Here is a 14,396-nt window from a genome sequence, read left to right on the forward strand (position 1 = left end):
TATGAAGCCTCTGCCTGCTTAGTCTGCTCATCGGCGGTGTGAGTGGACAAAGGCCTTTTGTACCACATAATTCTGACTTAGTAATGCGCCATTTACCCCCATTGAGGAGAGAGATGAGTTTGTGGTGGTGAGTGAGCATGCCCATGTTATACAGCCAATTAAACTAATGAGCTGAGGCGGCTGGTGGCCGCAGCGTGCCCCTTTCGGCTGAAACGCTAAACAGCTCCGTGAATTTAGCCTCGCTCGCCTGGAAGAAAATTACTTTTTTTTTTCTTTGCGATTTACCAGGTTGTTGTTTCTGTTTACGTATCTAATAAAGTACTGAGAAAATAGTCTGTTTTTCACCTCCTACTGTCCTTGTCTACTTATGTAACCCCCCTTCTAGCCCTATCAGATATCCCATTCAAAATGTCAATCAGAAATAAATCCCACTTAATATTCAATCTCTTTTCACTCCCTAAAGAAGTTTTTACCTTACTTGAGTCTCAGGAGCCTTAAAGTCTTAAGACTTCCCATCAGAAGTGGCAACAACAGTCTGAGTGCAGACAGTACACCTGCAGCTTCTCCTGGTCCTTTGAAACAGGAGTTATGGTTTTGCTGTCTGTGCGTCTATCAGATCTCTTTACGCGTCTGTGGTAGCGCGGTGATCCGGAGGGCGAGAGAGAGGTAAAACCCCAAGCTGCTTTCTGATGTATTTATTTACTGCATCAGGGTTTGAAGGTAAAGGTTGTGGAGCTTGGAGGGGATTGCTGAGACAGCAGGCTGTGCATTTGTGTGTGTGCGCGTGCGCGTGTATTTATAACAATGCTGCCTGCTCACTTTTTAAGCCCTGGCTAAGCGAAGGTAGACGACAGACAGACAGCGGAGCGTCACTGAAGCCATAAGACCTTCACTAGTCTGAAGACCAGGATTAGCACTTAGATGTCCTTCACAGGGAGAAGGGAAGGGGACAGCTCAATATTACACACCACAGCATTTCTGGGAAGAGAGAACATAGTATATGTCAACCTGCCTCATCCTGGCTAAAGTTTTGTGAGTTAGTTTTGGTGTCAATAATTTATCTGATTTATGATATTGATTTGGAGATACTGAGAAGGTATAAGAATAAGATCCCTTGACAAAATTACTATGCAGTGGTTCTACAGTAATAGTTAATATACCGTTTTTCTTAATAGTTACTATTCAGTGGTTCTACAGTAATAGTTACTATTCAGTGTTTCTACAGTAATAGTTAATATTCAGTTTTTCTTAATAGTTACTATTCAGTGTTTCTACAGTAATAGTTAATATTCAGTGTTTCTACAGTAATATGTACTATGCAGTCTTTCTACAGTTATAGTTACTATTCAGTGTTTCTACAGTAATAGGTACTGTGCAGTGATTCTACAATAATATGTAATACTCAGTGTTTCTACGCTAATAGTTACTATTCAGTGTTTCTACAGTAATATTTAGCAATTCGCTACACCCGCAATAAAATCTGCTAAACATGTGTATGTGACCAATAAAATGTCATTTAATCTAATTTAATAGTTACTATTCAGTGTTTCTACAGTAATAGTTACTAGTCAGTGTTTCTACAGTAATATTTACTAGTCAGTGGTTCAACAGTAATAGTTACTAGTCAGTGTTTCTACAGTAATATTTAGCAATTCGCTACACCCGCAATAAAATCTGCTAAACACACGTGACCAATAAAATGTCATTTGATTTAATTTAATAGTTACTATTCAGTGTTTATACAGTAATATATACTAGTCAGTGGTTCAACAGTAATATATACTAGTCAGTGTTTCTACAGTAATAGTTACTAGTCAGTGGTTCTCCAGTAATAGTTATTAGTCAGTGTTTCTACAGTAATAGTTATTAGTCAGTGTTTCTACAGTAATAGTTATTAGTCAGTGTTTCTACAGTAATATGTACTATGCCGTGTTTATACAGTAATAGTTACTATTCAGTGTTTCTACAGTAACAGTTACTATTGTGTTTCTACAGTAATATTTAGCATTTCACTACACGCAATAAAATCTGCTAAACACGTGTATGTGACCAATACAATTTCATTTAATAGTTACTATTCAGTGTTTCTACAGTAATAGTTACTAGTCAGTGTTTCTAGAGTAATAGTTACTAATCAGTGTTTCTACAGTAATATTTACTAGACAGTGGTTCAACAGTAATAGTTACTAGTCAGTGGTTCTACAGTAATAGTTACTAGTCAGTGGTTCTACAGTAATAGTTACTAGTCAGTGGTTTTACAGTAGTAGTTACTAGTCGGTGGTTCTACAGTAATAGTTACTAGTCAGTGGTTTTACAGTAGTAGTTACTAGTCGGTGGTTCTACAGTAATAGTTACTACTTAGTGGTTCTACAGTAATAGGTACTAGTCAGTGGTTCTACAGTAATAGTTACTAGTCGGTGGTTCTACAGTAATAGTTACTAGTCTGTGTTTCTACAGTAATAGTTACTAGTCTGTGGTTTTACAGTAATAGTTACCTGTCAGTGGTTCTACAGTAATAGTTACCTGTCAGTGGTTCTACAGTAATAGTTACCTGTCAGTGGTTCTACAGTAATAGTTACTAGTCTGTGTTTCTACAGTAATAGTTACTAGTCAGTGGTTCTACAGTAATAGTTACCTGTCAGTGGTTCTACAGTAATAGTTACCTGTCAGTGGTTCTACAGTAATAGTTACTAGTCTGTGTTTCTACAGTAATAGTTACTAGTCAGTGGTTCTACAGTAATAGTTACCTGTCAGTGGTTCTACAGTAATAGTTACCTGTCAGTGTTTCTACAGTAATAGTTACTAGTCAGTGGTTCTACAGTAATAGTTACATGTCAGTGGTTCTACAGCAATAGTTACTAGTCAGTGGTTCTACAGTAATAGTTACCTGTCAGTGGTTCTACAGTAATAGTTACTAGTCTGTGTTTCTACAGTAATAGTTACTAGTCAGTGGTTCTACAGTAATAGTTACTAGTCAGTGTTTCTACAGTAATAGTTACTAGTCTGTGTTTCTACAGTAATAGTTACTGGTATGTGTTTCTACAGTAATAGTTACTAGTCTGTGTTTCTACAGTAATAGTTACTAGTCAGTGGTTCTACAGTAATAGTTACTGGTCAGGGGTTCTGATAGTATCTAGTCAGTGGTTCTACAGTGTTAGTTACCCGTCAGTGGTTCTACAGTGTTAGTTACCCATCAGTGGTTCAACAGTAATAGTTACTAATCCGTGTTTCTACAGGAACAGTTGCTATTGTGTTTCTACAGTAATATTTAGCAATTCGCTACACACACAATATTATCTGCTAAACACGTGTATGTGACCAATCAAATTTCATTTAATTTAATTTAATAGTTACTATTCAGTGTTACTTCAGTAACAGTTACTAGTCTGTGTTTCTACAGTAATAGTTACTAGTCTGTGTTTCTACAGTAATAGTTACTGGTCTGTGTTTCTACAGTAATAGTTACTAGTCTGTGTTTCTACAGTAATAGTTACTAGTCTGTGTTTCTTCAGTAATAGTTACTAGTCTGTGTTTCTACAGTAATAGTTACTGGTCTGTGTTTCTACAGTAATAGTTACTAGTCTGTGTTTCTACAGTAATAGTTACTAGTCTGTGTTTCTACAGTAATAGTTACTGGTCTGTGTTTCTACAGTAATAGTTACTAGTCTGTGTTTCTACAGTAATAGTTACTAGTCTGTGTTTCTTCAGTAATAGTTACTAGTCTGTGTTTCTACAGTAATAGTTACTGGTCTGTGTTTCTACAGTAATAGTTACTAGTCTGTGTTTCTACAGTAATAGTTACTAGTCTGTGTTTCTACAGTAATAGTTACCTGTCTGCGGTTCTACGGTAATAGTTACTAGTCTATGTTTCTACAGTAATAGTTACTATTCAGTGTTTCTACAGTAATAGTTACTAGTCTGTGTTTCTACAGTAATAGTTACTAGTCTGTGTTTCTACAGTAATAGTTACTAGTCTGTGTTTCTACAGTAATAGTTACTAGTCTGTGTTTCTACAGTAATAGTTACTAGTCTGTGTTTCTACAGTAATAGTTACCTGTCAGTGGTTCTACAGTAATAGCGTGTTCTATGCGTATCTTCACAACCCATCTTTTTACATTCCATTACTTATCGTCCTGTCTCTTTTGACTTTTCTTTACATGACAATCTTTCTAATGAATTCCCTATTCTCAATTAAATGGATGCAGAGGACAATTCCTAGTTGTGCGGGTTAAATGGATAAGAACTCTTGTGTGAAAAGTCTTGCGCCTGGTGTGTGTGAAGTGTGTGTACTGTAACGTGTGTACCGTTGTTCCAGGACCCTTGGGTTGTTAGTGAAGCGTCTGGAGCGTGGGGGCAAGGCGGAGCAGGAAGGTCTCTTCCAGGAGAATGACTGTGTCGTCAAGATTAATAACGGGGATCTGAGGAACATTCGATTTGAACAGTAAGCCCCCCCGACCTCGCCTCTGTCTTGACCTACAGAGATGGGACACATTCTACATTTACCTGACACTACCTCTAAACTTTCTTAAAGCTATCTTTCATAAGCTTTTTTCTCTCTGCTTCTGTCTCTTCCTTTCTCTCTCCAAAATGTACAGTAATGCATTGTACTTTAAGCATTATGAGTCAGATACAGACTATTTGAAATGTGAGAGTTGTGCCCTCAGTGATTCTCTATAAAGTCCTTATGGTGACCTATAGTTAATGATAAGAGCTCCTACCACTCTGAGCTTACCAACATTAATATACCTTAGTGCCTCTACCCCTCTGAGCTTACCAACATTAATATACCTTAGTGCCTCTACCCCTCTGAGCTTACCAACATTAATATACCTTAGCGCCCCTACCCCTCTGAGCTTACCAACATTAATATACCTTAGCGCCCCTACCCCTCTGAGCTTACCAACATTAATATACCTTAGCGCCTCTACCCCTCTGAGCTTACCAACATTAATATACCTTAGTGCCTCTACCCCTCTGAGCTTACCAACATTAATATACCTTAGTGCCTCTACCCCTCTGAGCTTACCAACATTAATATACCTTAGCGCCTCTACCCCTCTGAGCTTACCAACATTAATATACCTTAGCGCCCCTACCCCTCTGAGCTTACCAACATTAATATACCTTAGTGCCCCTACCCCTCTGAGCTTACCAACATTAATATATCTTAGTGCCTCTACCCCTCTGAGCTTACCAACATTAATATACCTTAGCGCCCCTACCCCTCTGAGCTTACCAACATTAATATACCTTAGCGCCCCTACCCCGCTGAGCTTACCAACATTAATATACCTTAGTGCCTCTACCCCTCTGAGCTTACCAACATTAATATACCTTAGCGCCCCTACCCCGCTGAGCTTACCAACATTAATATACCTTAGTGCCCCTACCCCTCTGAGCTTACCAACATTAATATACCTTAGCGCCCCTACCCCGCTGAGCTTACCAACATTAATATACCTTAGTGCCTCTACCCCTCTGAGCTTACCAACTTTAATATACCTTAGCGCCGCTACCCCTCTGAGCTTACCAACATGAATATACCTTAGTGCCCCTACCCCTCTGAGCTTACCAACATTAATATACCTTAGTGCCTCTACCCCTCTGAGCTTACCAACATGAATATACCTTAGTGCCCCTACCCCTCTGAGCTTACCAACATTAATATACCTTAGTGCCTCTACCCCTCTGAGCTTACCAACATTAATATACCTTAGTGCCTCTACCCCTCTGAGCTTACCAACATTAATATACCTTAGTTCCTCTACCCCTCTGAGCTTACCAACCTTAATATACCTTAGTGCCTCTACCCCTCTGAGCTTACCAACATTAATATACCTTAGTGCCTCTACCCCTCTGAGCTTACCAACATTAATATACCTTAGTGCCTCTACCCCTCTGAGCTTACCAACATTAATATATCTTAGTGCCTCTACCCTCTGAGCTTACCAACATTAATATACCTTAGCGCCCCTACCCCTCTGAGCTTACCAATATTAATATACCTTAGTGCCTCTACCCCTCTGAGCTTACCAACATTAATATACCTTAGTGCCTCTACCCCTCTGAGCTTACCAACATTAATATACATTAGTGCCTCTACCCCTCTGAGCTTACCAACATTAATATACCTTAGTGCCCCTACCCCTCTGAGCTTACCAACCTTAATATACCTTAGTGCCTCTACTCCTCTGAGCTTACCAACATCAATATACCTTAGCTCCCCTACCCCTCTGAGCTTACCAACATTAATATACCTTAGTGCCTCTACCCCTCTGAGCTTACCAACATTAATATACCTTAGTGCCTCTACCCCTCTGAGCTTACCAACATTAATATACCTTAGTGCCTCTACCCCTCTGAGCTTACCAACATTAATATACCTTAGTGCCTCTACCCCTCTGAGCTTACCAACATTAATATACCTTAGCGCCTCTACCCCTCTGAGCTTACCAACATTAATATACCTTAGCGCCTCTACCCCTCTGAGCTTACCAACATTAATATACCTTAGTGCCTCTACCCCTCTGAGCTTACCAACATTAATATACCTTAGTGCCTCTACCCCTCTGAGCTTACCAACCTTAATATACCTTAATGCCCCTACCCCTCTGAGCTTACCAACATTAATATACCTTAGTGCCCCTACCCCTCTGAGCTTACCAACATTAATATACCTTAGTGCCCCTACCCCTCTGAGCTTACCAACATTAATATACCTTAGTGCCCCTACCCCTCTGAGCTTACCAACATTAATATACCTTAGTGCCCCTACCCCTCTGAGCTTACCAACATTAATATACCTTAGCGCCCCTACCCCTCTGAGCTTACCAACATTAATATACCTTAGTGCCTCTACCCCTCTGAGCTTACCAACATTAATATACCTTAGTGCCCCTACCCCTCTGAGCTTACCAACATTAATATACCTTAGTGCCACTACCCCTCTGAGCTTACCAACATTAATATACCTTAGTGCCTCTACCCCTCTGAGCTTACCAACATTAATATACCTTAGTGCCCCTACTCCTCTGAGCTTACCAACCTTAATATACCTTAGTGCCCCTACCCCTCTGAGCTTACCAACATTAATATACCTTAGTGCCTCTACCCCTCTGAGCTTACCAACATTAATATACCTTAGTGCCTCTACCCCTCTGAGCTTACCAACATTAATATACCTTAGTGCCTCTACCCCTCTGAGCTTACCAACATTAATATACCTTAGTGCCTCTACCCCTCTGAGCTTACCAACCTTAATATACCTTAGTGCCTCTACCCCTCTGAGCTTACCAACATTAATATACCTTAGTGCATCTACCCCTCTGAGCTTACCAACATTAATATACCTTAGTGTCTCTACCCCTCTGAGCTTACCAACATTAATATACCTTAGTGCCTCTACCCCTCTGAGCTTACCAACCTTAATATACCTTAGCGCCCGAGTCTCACCTTCCTCTGTTCTATTGATTTATTGCTACTTTTCATTTCCTAAAGTGGATTGAAGATACAAGGCCATCGCAACATGGAGCTAGGAGGGGACACACACTAACACAGCTTTAGAGTCATATTGGTGCTGTCGTTTCCAGAGATGAGAAATATATTGCATTTTGTCCAGACCCTGACCCAAAGCAAGCATTTTGAAGGAGGTTGCCCTGACTGATATCCTCCCCATTAGGAAGAGCTCCTGCCTGGTTTCGTGCTGGCTAGGATGGAGCTTTCAGGATTCCCGATTAGCTGTCTTAGGGTGAGGCCCGATGGGGTGTCTGTTGATGTGGAAGGGTCTCCCTGGCTATAAGCTATACAGTGGAGGTACATGTGGAGGGGACACTACATGTACGTTGTATTAATTAATACACTGGTCATCAAACATACAGTACCTTCCCCTTATGGCCTAGTTCAGTGTGCTTATGTTCTGTTAGATTCTATCTTTATAATAAAGCATTTTCACATTTTTTAAATAGACTTTGTGATCAAGTTTGGCAACAGTTATAACCTGGCCCAGCCTTCAAAACTCAAAACTGTTGTACCTACTTAGCTAGCTACATTGTTAATTCATTCATCTAGACTTGGCAAGCCACTGAAGTGTTTGGCAATAGTAAATATTGTGCTTGACTTTTCATTGGTAAACATCCACACTACCTCCCTGGCCTCTCTGCTGTGAAAGAGGTGTATGTGTACTTTGCAAACCAAATCCACATGGGAGAAATGTTTTGTATCGCTCCACATACACATGGCTCACAGCTCTCACCTGCATTCACAAACGTGACCGCACCGCACCACAATATGATTCTAGTGGCGAAGTAAATCACTTTTTACAATCTCTCTCTCTCTACTCTCCTTGATTGTGCACTGCACCGTACGGAGATAATTCCAAGTGATATTATAATCTTATTGGATTGTTTTGCATGGATAAATATTTAGAAGCGGTTAATCTAACTAAATGTAATGATGCATTGATGGGGTAATTTATTATTCAATCAGAAAGCTGAGCTGCTGTCTCCTCATCGTCTGATTACTGGAGTGTCACTGTGCCTCTCATTACCCACCGTAGGCTGCTGCAGTTCACATGATTTGAGGGAGAAATTAACATAAGAATGAAGGACCAAATCCCAAAGAAGTGTCTCGGCACACTCCGCTCCGCACTGAGGTGAAAGAGCTCCAAATGAAGTGCTGTTTATAACGGCGGAAGCGGCTTAGCGATTGTCAATAACTCATTTGGACGGGTTCAATGCGGTATCATGGGCGTGATAATGGAGAGGCTGAGAACGCGAGGGGGGATTGTTGGCTATCACATCATCCTTTGCTACGCTACTCACATACACACGCACGCGCACAAACACACACACACACACACCCTCTGAAGGCCCTTATCCTCTTATGCCGTGGGACCGATGGGGCTGCTCCAGGCCAGACTATCTATATGCTAAGTGGCGTCTGAGCTCAGGACAAAACAATGCCGCATCAGAGCGAGGAGAGAAAAAGCGTCTTTTCTCATTTGGTTCCAAACTAATACAGGAGTTTGTCCATTCTGTATAAAGTACAAGTCTTTGTATGTGTGGCGACTTTGTTGTGTTTACTGCACATCGCCCATCATCATCTTCCTTGTTGTTTTATCATTTTACTGTCTAGTGAACAGTGGCCTCACCCGTAAACCCTTTCCATACACACACACACACACACACAATTATTTGATAGATATTTGAATGTATAATGTTGACTGGCTGAATCTCATTGTGGTTCAACGTCTCACCCTTCCAATGCTGAAGCTGATCTCATCCTCCTCCTGAGACTATGCTGCCATTTACACGGCACATACAGTATCTAGCTCATGGAATCTCTGAATTAGCCTCTTCTCCAGTGCTTCACTACTATTAGCCTATGGTTATCCACGTTGACATGTTGACCTCTCCTCTTCACTTCTGTGTAGCCTCTCTCTCTCTATCAATAAGCTGCCATATCACACTGTACATTACCTTTTGTTATTATCAAGCTATAGCTAATCTAATGATTTGTAAGCTGCCTCTTCTTCACTTCTCTTCTTGACCTCTCTCTATCTGTTTTAGTACACTGATAAAAGTGCATTAGCTCATGTTCTTATCATGCCCTCGCTAATGTAATGATGTGTGTTGCTGACTCCTCTCCTCTCTACTCCAGAGCCCAGAACTTGTTCAGGCAGGCCATGCGTTCTCCTGTCATTCGGTTCCATGTGGTCCCAGCCTCCATGAAGAGCCAGTATGAGCAGCTCTCCCAGGAGGAGCTTAGCCCCCCATGTCCGAGGGGGGAGAGGGGTAACCGGGGAAGCTTCACCTCCAGCCAGGCCTCGGACCCCCAGGCCCCGCAGCCCGGGGAAAGGGGTAGTCTGGTGGTCCACGGGGGGGTGGGGTTGGACCACAACCCACAGAGGATGTCCTCCAGGTCAAGACCACACCCCATTCCCATCCCCAACATCAAACACCAGAACCATGGTCCTCTACCACAGCGTGTACCAGACCAGCGCTTCTCCACCTCGCTACCTCACAGCGGAAGCAACAACGTCTCCTCGGCCCCCTCTCCATCCCTGCAGAGGAAAGTCAGTGCCAACCCTACTGCAGGCTACTTCAAGAAAACAGGCCGGAGACTTAACATCCAGCTGAAGAAAGGTAAACACATGCAGGCATGCAGAATGCACACACGAACACAAACGCACACACAAACAACCAAACACTATTATTGTGAAACTGCAAATATTATTTTGGGGGGGTATATTCATAGGGTTTTCAAAGGTCCTTTAATTCACTTCAATAAGAGATGATATCTCTCAAGTGTCCATTCTTATCCTAGCTACAGTTGAGATGAGTGTTGTGTAACTAATACTGTTAGAGACTTCAAAGTGTTGATATTTCATTGTGAAGGACTGTCTATCCAGCACTGCTCCACTAACTCACGTACAGGCCCAAATCTCATTTGTTCTGCATCACAGCAGCATCTTAGCTGCACACAACACTCTGGGGAGGAGAGCACTAGGAATACACACACACACACGTACACACCTACACACACACGTACACGCACACACGCACACGCACACACTTCAATAACTATTTTGTCCTCCTTTGAGTGTGACAGACTTCAAAAGGTGGATGGTAGAATGAGGTATGCTGAATGCTGCTTACAAACGTCACTTCATATCTCTCTCTTGCTCTCTCCCCGTCTTTCTCTCCCTCTCCTATTTCTCCATGTCACTCTCTCTTTCTTTCTTTGTTTTGGCACGTTGTTCTGCCCTAATGCCGTTATCAGACTTTTCTCAGCATGTTAAAAGAAAAGGGTGAAATTAGCCCTCTCAGTCGGTGCTTGCATTCAATTCTATTAGCATTCACAGTTGGAGAAGCAAGCCATAAAGATGCAATTAACTACAACAGGCAGGGCACAACTGTGTGAGATATTCACAGGCCTCTGTAGCAGAAAAGCAAACCAGAAAGGTCTATTATGTCCAACACCAACGCACACACGCACGCACACACACACACACACACACACACACACACACTCAGTACAGGCTGTCTGATGAAGCAGATGTTGAGCGTTGAAAGGTTTCACGGGGCATAGAGAAAAAGCTTCAGGGAATACTAGTGCAAGGCGAGGGCGGCAGGAGGCTTAGGCTAAAAGCAGCGTGCTCTCTGGGAGCCGCCATCTCATATCGCTGCAATATATGTTCACAGAAAGCCCCAGCGTAAACAGCGGATTTGAAGGGGTTTTGTATGTGGCAACGCTACGTGGGTTTAATTTCTTGCTTATTACTGTGAGGGTTAGATGATGAATTTGACCTGCTGCTGCACCCTCTCTACACACACAGGGCCTAGTGCGCATGCATGCATGCACACATACACACCAAAATGACTGCCCAGTGTCAGTAGTTTGGTTTATTTGTTGGGTTTAGTCCAGGGAAAGCCCAGTGTCAGTAGTTTGGTTTATTTGTTGGGTTTAGTCCAGGGAAAGCCCAGTGCCAGGAGTGTGGTTTATTTGTTGGGTTTAGTCCAGAGAAAGCCCAGTGTCAGGAGTTTGGTTTATTTGTTGGGTTTAGTCCAGGGAAAGCCCAGTGTCAGGAGTGTGGTTTATTTGTTGGGTTTAGTCCAGAGAAAGGCCAGTGTCAGGAGTTTGGTTTATTTGTTGGGTTTAGTCCAGGGAAAGCCCAGTGTCCGTAGTTTGGTTTATTTGTTGGGTTTAGTCCAGGGAAAGCCCAGTGTCAGGAGTTTGGTTTATTTGTTGGGTTTAGTCCAGGGAAAGCCCAGTGCCAGGAGTTTGGTTTATTTGCACTAGGCAGACCGGTTTATGTTTTAACTCAAAATGAAACCCATCATTCCTATACAAATGTCCAGAATGTATTTCTTAGACAATGTAACTGGCTCGAGTGCTGAATTGTCCCACTTGTAAGCTTTCATGAACTGTTATGAGACTCGTGTGACGACACATTACACAAGATTATGTGTAATTTACGGAAAAACCACATGAATTTCATGTGATCACGTGTGATCTTATGTGACGTTAATGTGGTAACATGTAACAACATGTAAAAGCAACATGTGATAACATGAAACTACACATTTGAGCAGATGAAAACATGATATCGGGAAATATAATCAAGAAATGGTGCCGACAGAGATGGTCGCCTCACTTCAGGTTCTTAGGAAACAATGCAGTAATTTGTTTTTTTAATGTTTTATTTCTTACGTTGTTAGCCCAGAAAATCTCAAGTGTTATTACATACAGCCAGGAAGAACTGTTGGATATAAAAGCAACGTCAACTTACCAACATTATGACCAGGAAATACGACTTTGTTTGGACTTCCACCCTGGACATGGGATCTTATCCCAGAGGCCGACCCAAAACAACGTGGTCGCCGCAGGAGAGGCAGACGGAGCGGCCTCCTGGTCAGACTTAGAATGCGGACACCCCATCCACCGCTTCCGAGCATATTACTCGCCAATGTCCAATCTCTAGACAACAAGGTGGACGAAATTAGGACACGAGTTACCTTCCAGAGAGACGTCAGCGATTGTAACATTCTCTGTTTCACAGAAACATGGCCCACTCTGGATATGTTGTCAGAGTCGGTTCAGCCACCCGGTTTCTTCACGCATTGCGCCGACAGAAACAAACATCTCTCTGGTAAGAAGAGGGGCGGGGGTTTATTCCTCATGATTAACAACTCATGGTGTAATCATGACAACATACAGGAACTCAAGTCCTTTTGTTCACCTGACCTAGAATTCCTTACAATCAAATTCTGACTGCATTATCTACCAATAGAATTCTCATTGATTATAGTCACAGCCACAGCCCCAAGCAGATACCTCAACGGCCCTGAAAGAACTTCACTGGACTCTATGTAAACTGGAAACCATATATCCTGAGGCTGCATTTATTGTAGCTGGGGATTTTAACAAAGCTAATCTGAGAACAAGGCTTCCTAAATTCTAGCAGCATATCGAATGCGCGACACGAGCTGGTAGCATTCTGGATCATTGCTACTCTAACTTCCACGATGCATACAAAGCCCTCCCCCGCCCTCCCTTCAGGAAATCTGACCATGGCTTAATTTTGTTGCTCCCAGCCTATAGACAAAAACTAAAACAGGAAACGCCTGTGCTCAGGTCTGTCCAAAGCTGGTCTGACCAATTGGATTCCACGCTTCAAGATTGCTATGATCACGTGGACTGGGATATGTTCTGGGTAGCCTTAGACAACAACATTGACATATACGCTAACTCGGTGAGCGAGTTTATTAGCAAGTGCATCGGTGATGTCGTACCCACTGTGACTATTAAAACCTTCCCTAACCAGAAATCGTGGATTGATGGCAGCATTCGCGCAAAACTGAAAGCGCAAACCTCCACTTTTAATCATGGCAAGGCGACTGGAAACATGACCGAATACAAACAGTGTAGCTATTTACTCCGCAAGGCAATCAAACAAGCAAAGTGTCAGTATAGAGACAAAATAGAGTCGCAATTCAACGGCTCAAATACGTGACGTATGTGGCAGGGTATACAGTCAATCACCGATTACAAAAAGAAAAACCAGCCCCATCGCGGACATCGACATCTTGCTCCCAGACAAATTAAACAACTTCTTTGCTCGCTTTGAGGACAATACAGTGTCACTAACACGGCCGGCTACCAAAGCCTGTGGGCTCTGCTTCACCGTGGCCAACCTGAGTAAAACATTTAAACGTGTTGACCCTCGCAAGGCTGCCGGCCCAGACGGCATCCCTAGCCGCGTCCTCAGAGCATGTGCAGACCAGCTGGCTGTTGTGTTTACGGACATATTCAGTCAATCCCTAACCCAGTCTGCTGTCCCCACATGCTTCAAGAGGGCCACCATTGTTCCTGTTCCCAAGAAAGCTAAGGTAACTGAACTAAATGACTTCTGTCATCATGAAGTGCTTTGAGAGACTAATCAAGGATCATATCACCTCCACCCTACCTGATACCCTAGACCCACTCCAATTTGCTTACCGCCCCAATAGGTCCACTGAGCAATTTCCAAACGCCTGACGGTGCCACGTTCATCTGTACAAACAATAGTACGCAAGTACAAACACCATGGGACCAAGCAGCCATCATACCGCACAGGAAGGAGACGCATTCTGTCTCTTAGAGATTAGCGTACTTTGGTGCAAAAAGTGCAAATCAATCCCAGAACAACAGCAAAGGACCTTGTGAAGATTCTGGACAAAACGGGTACAAAAGTATCTATATCCACAGTAAAATGAGTCCTATATCGACATAACCTGAATGGCCGCTCAGCAGAGAAGAAGCCACTGCTCCAAAACCACCATAAAAAAGCCAGACAATGCTTTGTAACTGCACATGGGGACAAAGATCGTACTTTTTGGAGAAATGTAATCTGGTCT

The 14,396-nt window shown here is 42.5% G+C and overlaps 1 protein-coding gene across 2 annotated transcripts in view; it reads left to right on the forward strand.

Moving 5' to 3' along the window:
- Positions 1-14,396, forward strand: part of LOC106578541 (partitioning defective 3 homolog) — a 566,386-nt gene that overhangs the window by 260,486 nt on the left and 291,504 nt on the right. For both annotated transcript variants that reach the window (XM_014157480.2, XM_014157481.2), the window contains exons 8-9: positions 4,316-4,441; positions 9,658-10,142. In XM_014157480.2, the coding sequence (XP_014012955.1) occupies positions 4,316-4,441; positions 9,658-10,142 (611 nt within the window). The remainder of the gene's footprint in view (positions 1-4,315; positions 4,442-9,657; positions 10,143-14,396) is intronic.

This window comes from Salmo salar, chromosome ssa19, assembly GCF_905237065.1.
Source record: "Salmo salar chromosome ssa19, Ssal_v3.1, whole genome shotgun sequence".
Taxonomy (NCBI): domain Eukaryota; kingdom Metazoa; phylum Chordata; class Actinopteri; order Salmoniformes; family Salmonidae; genus Salmo; species Salmo salar.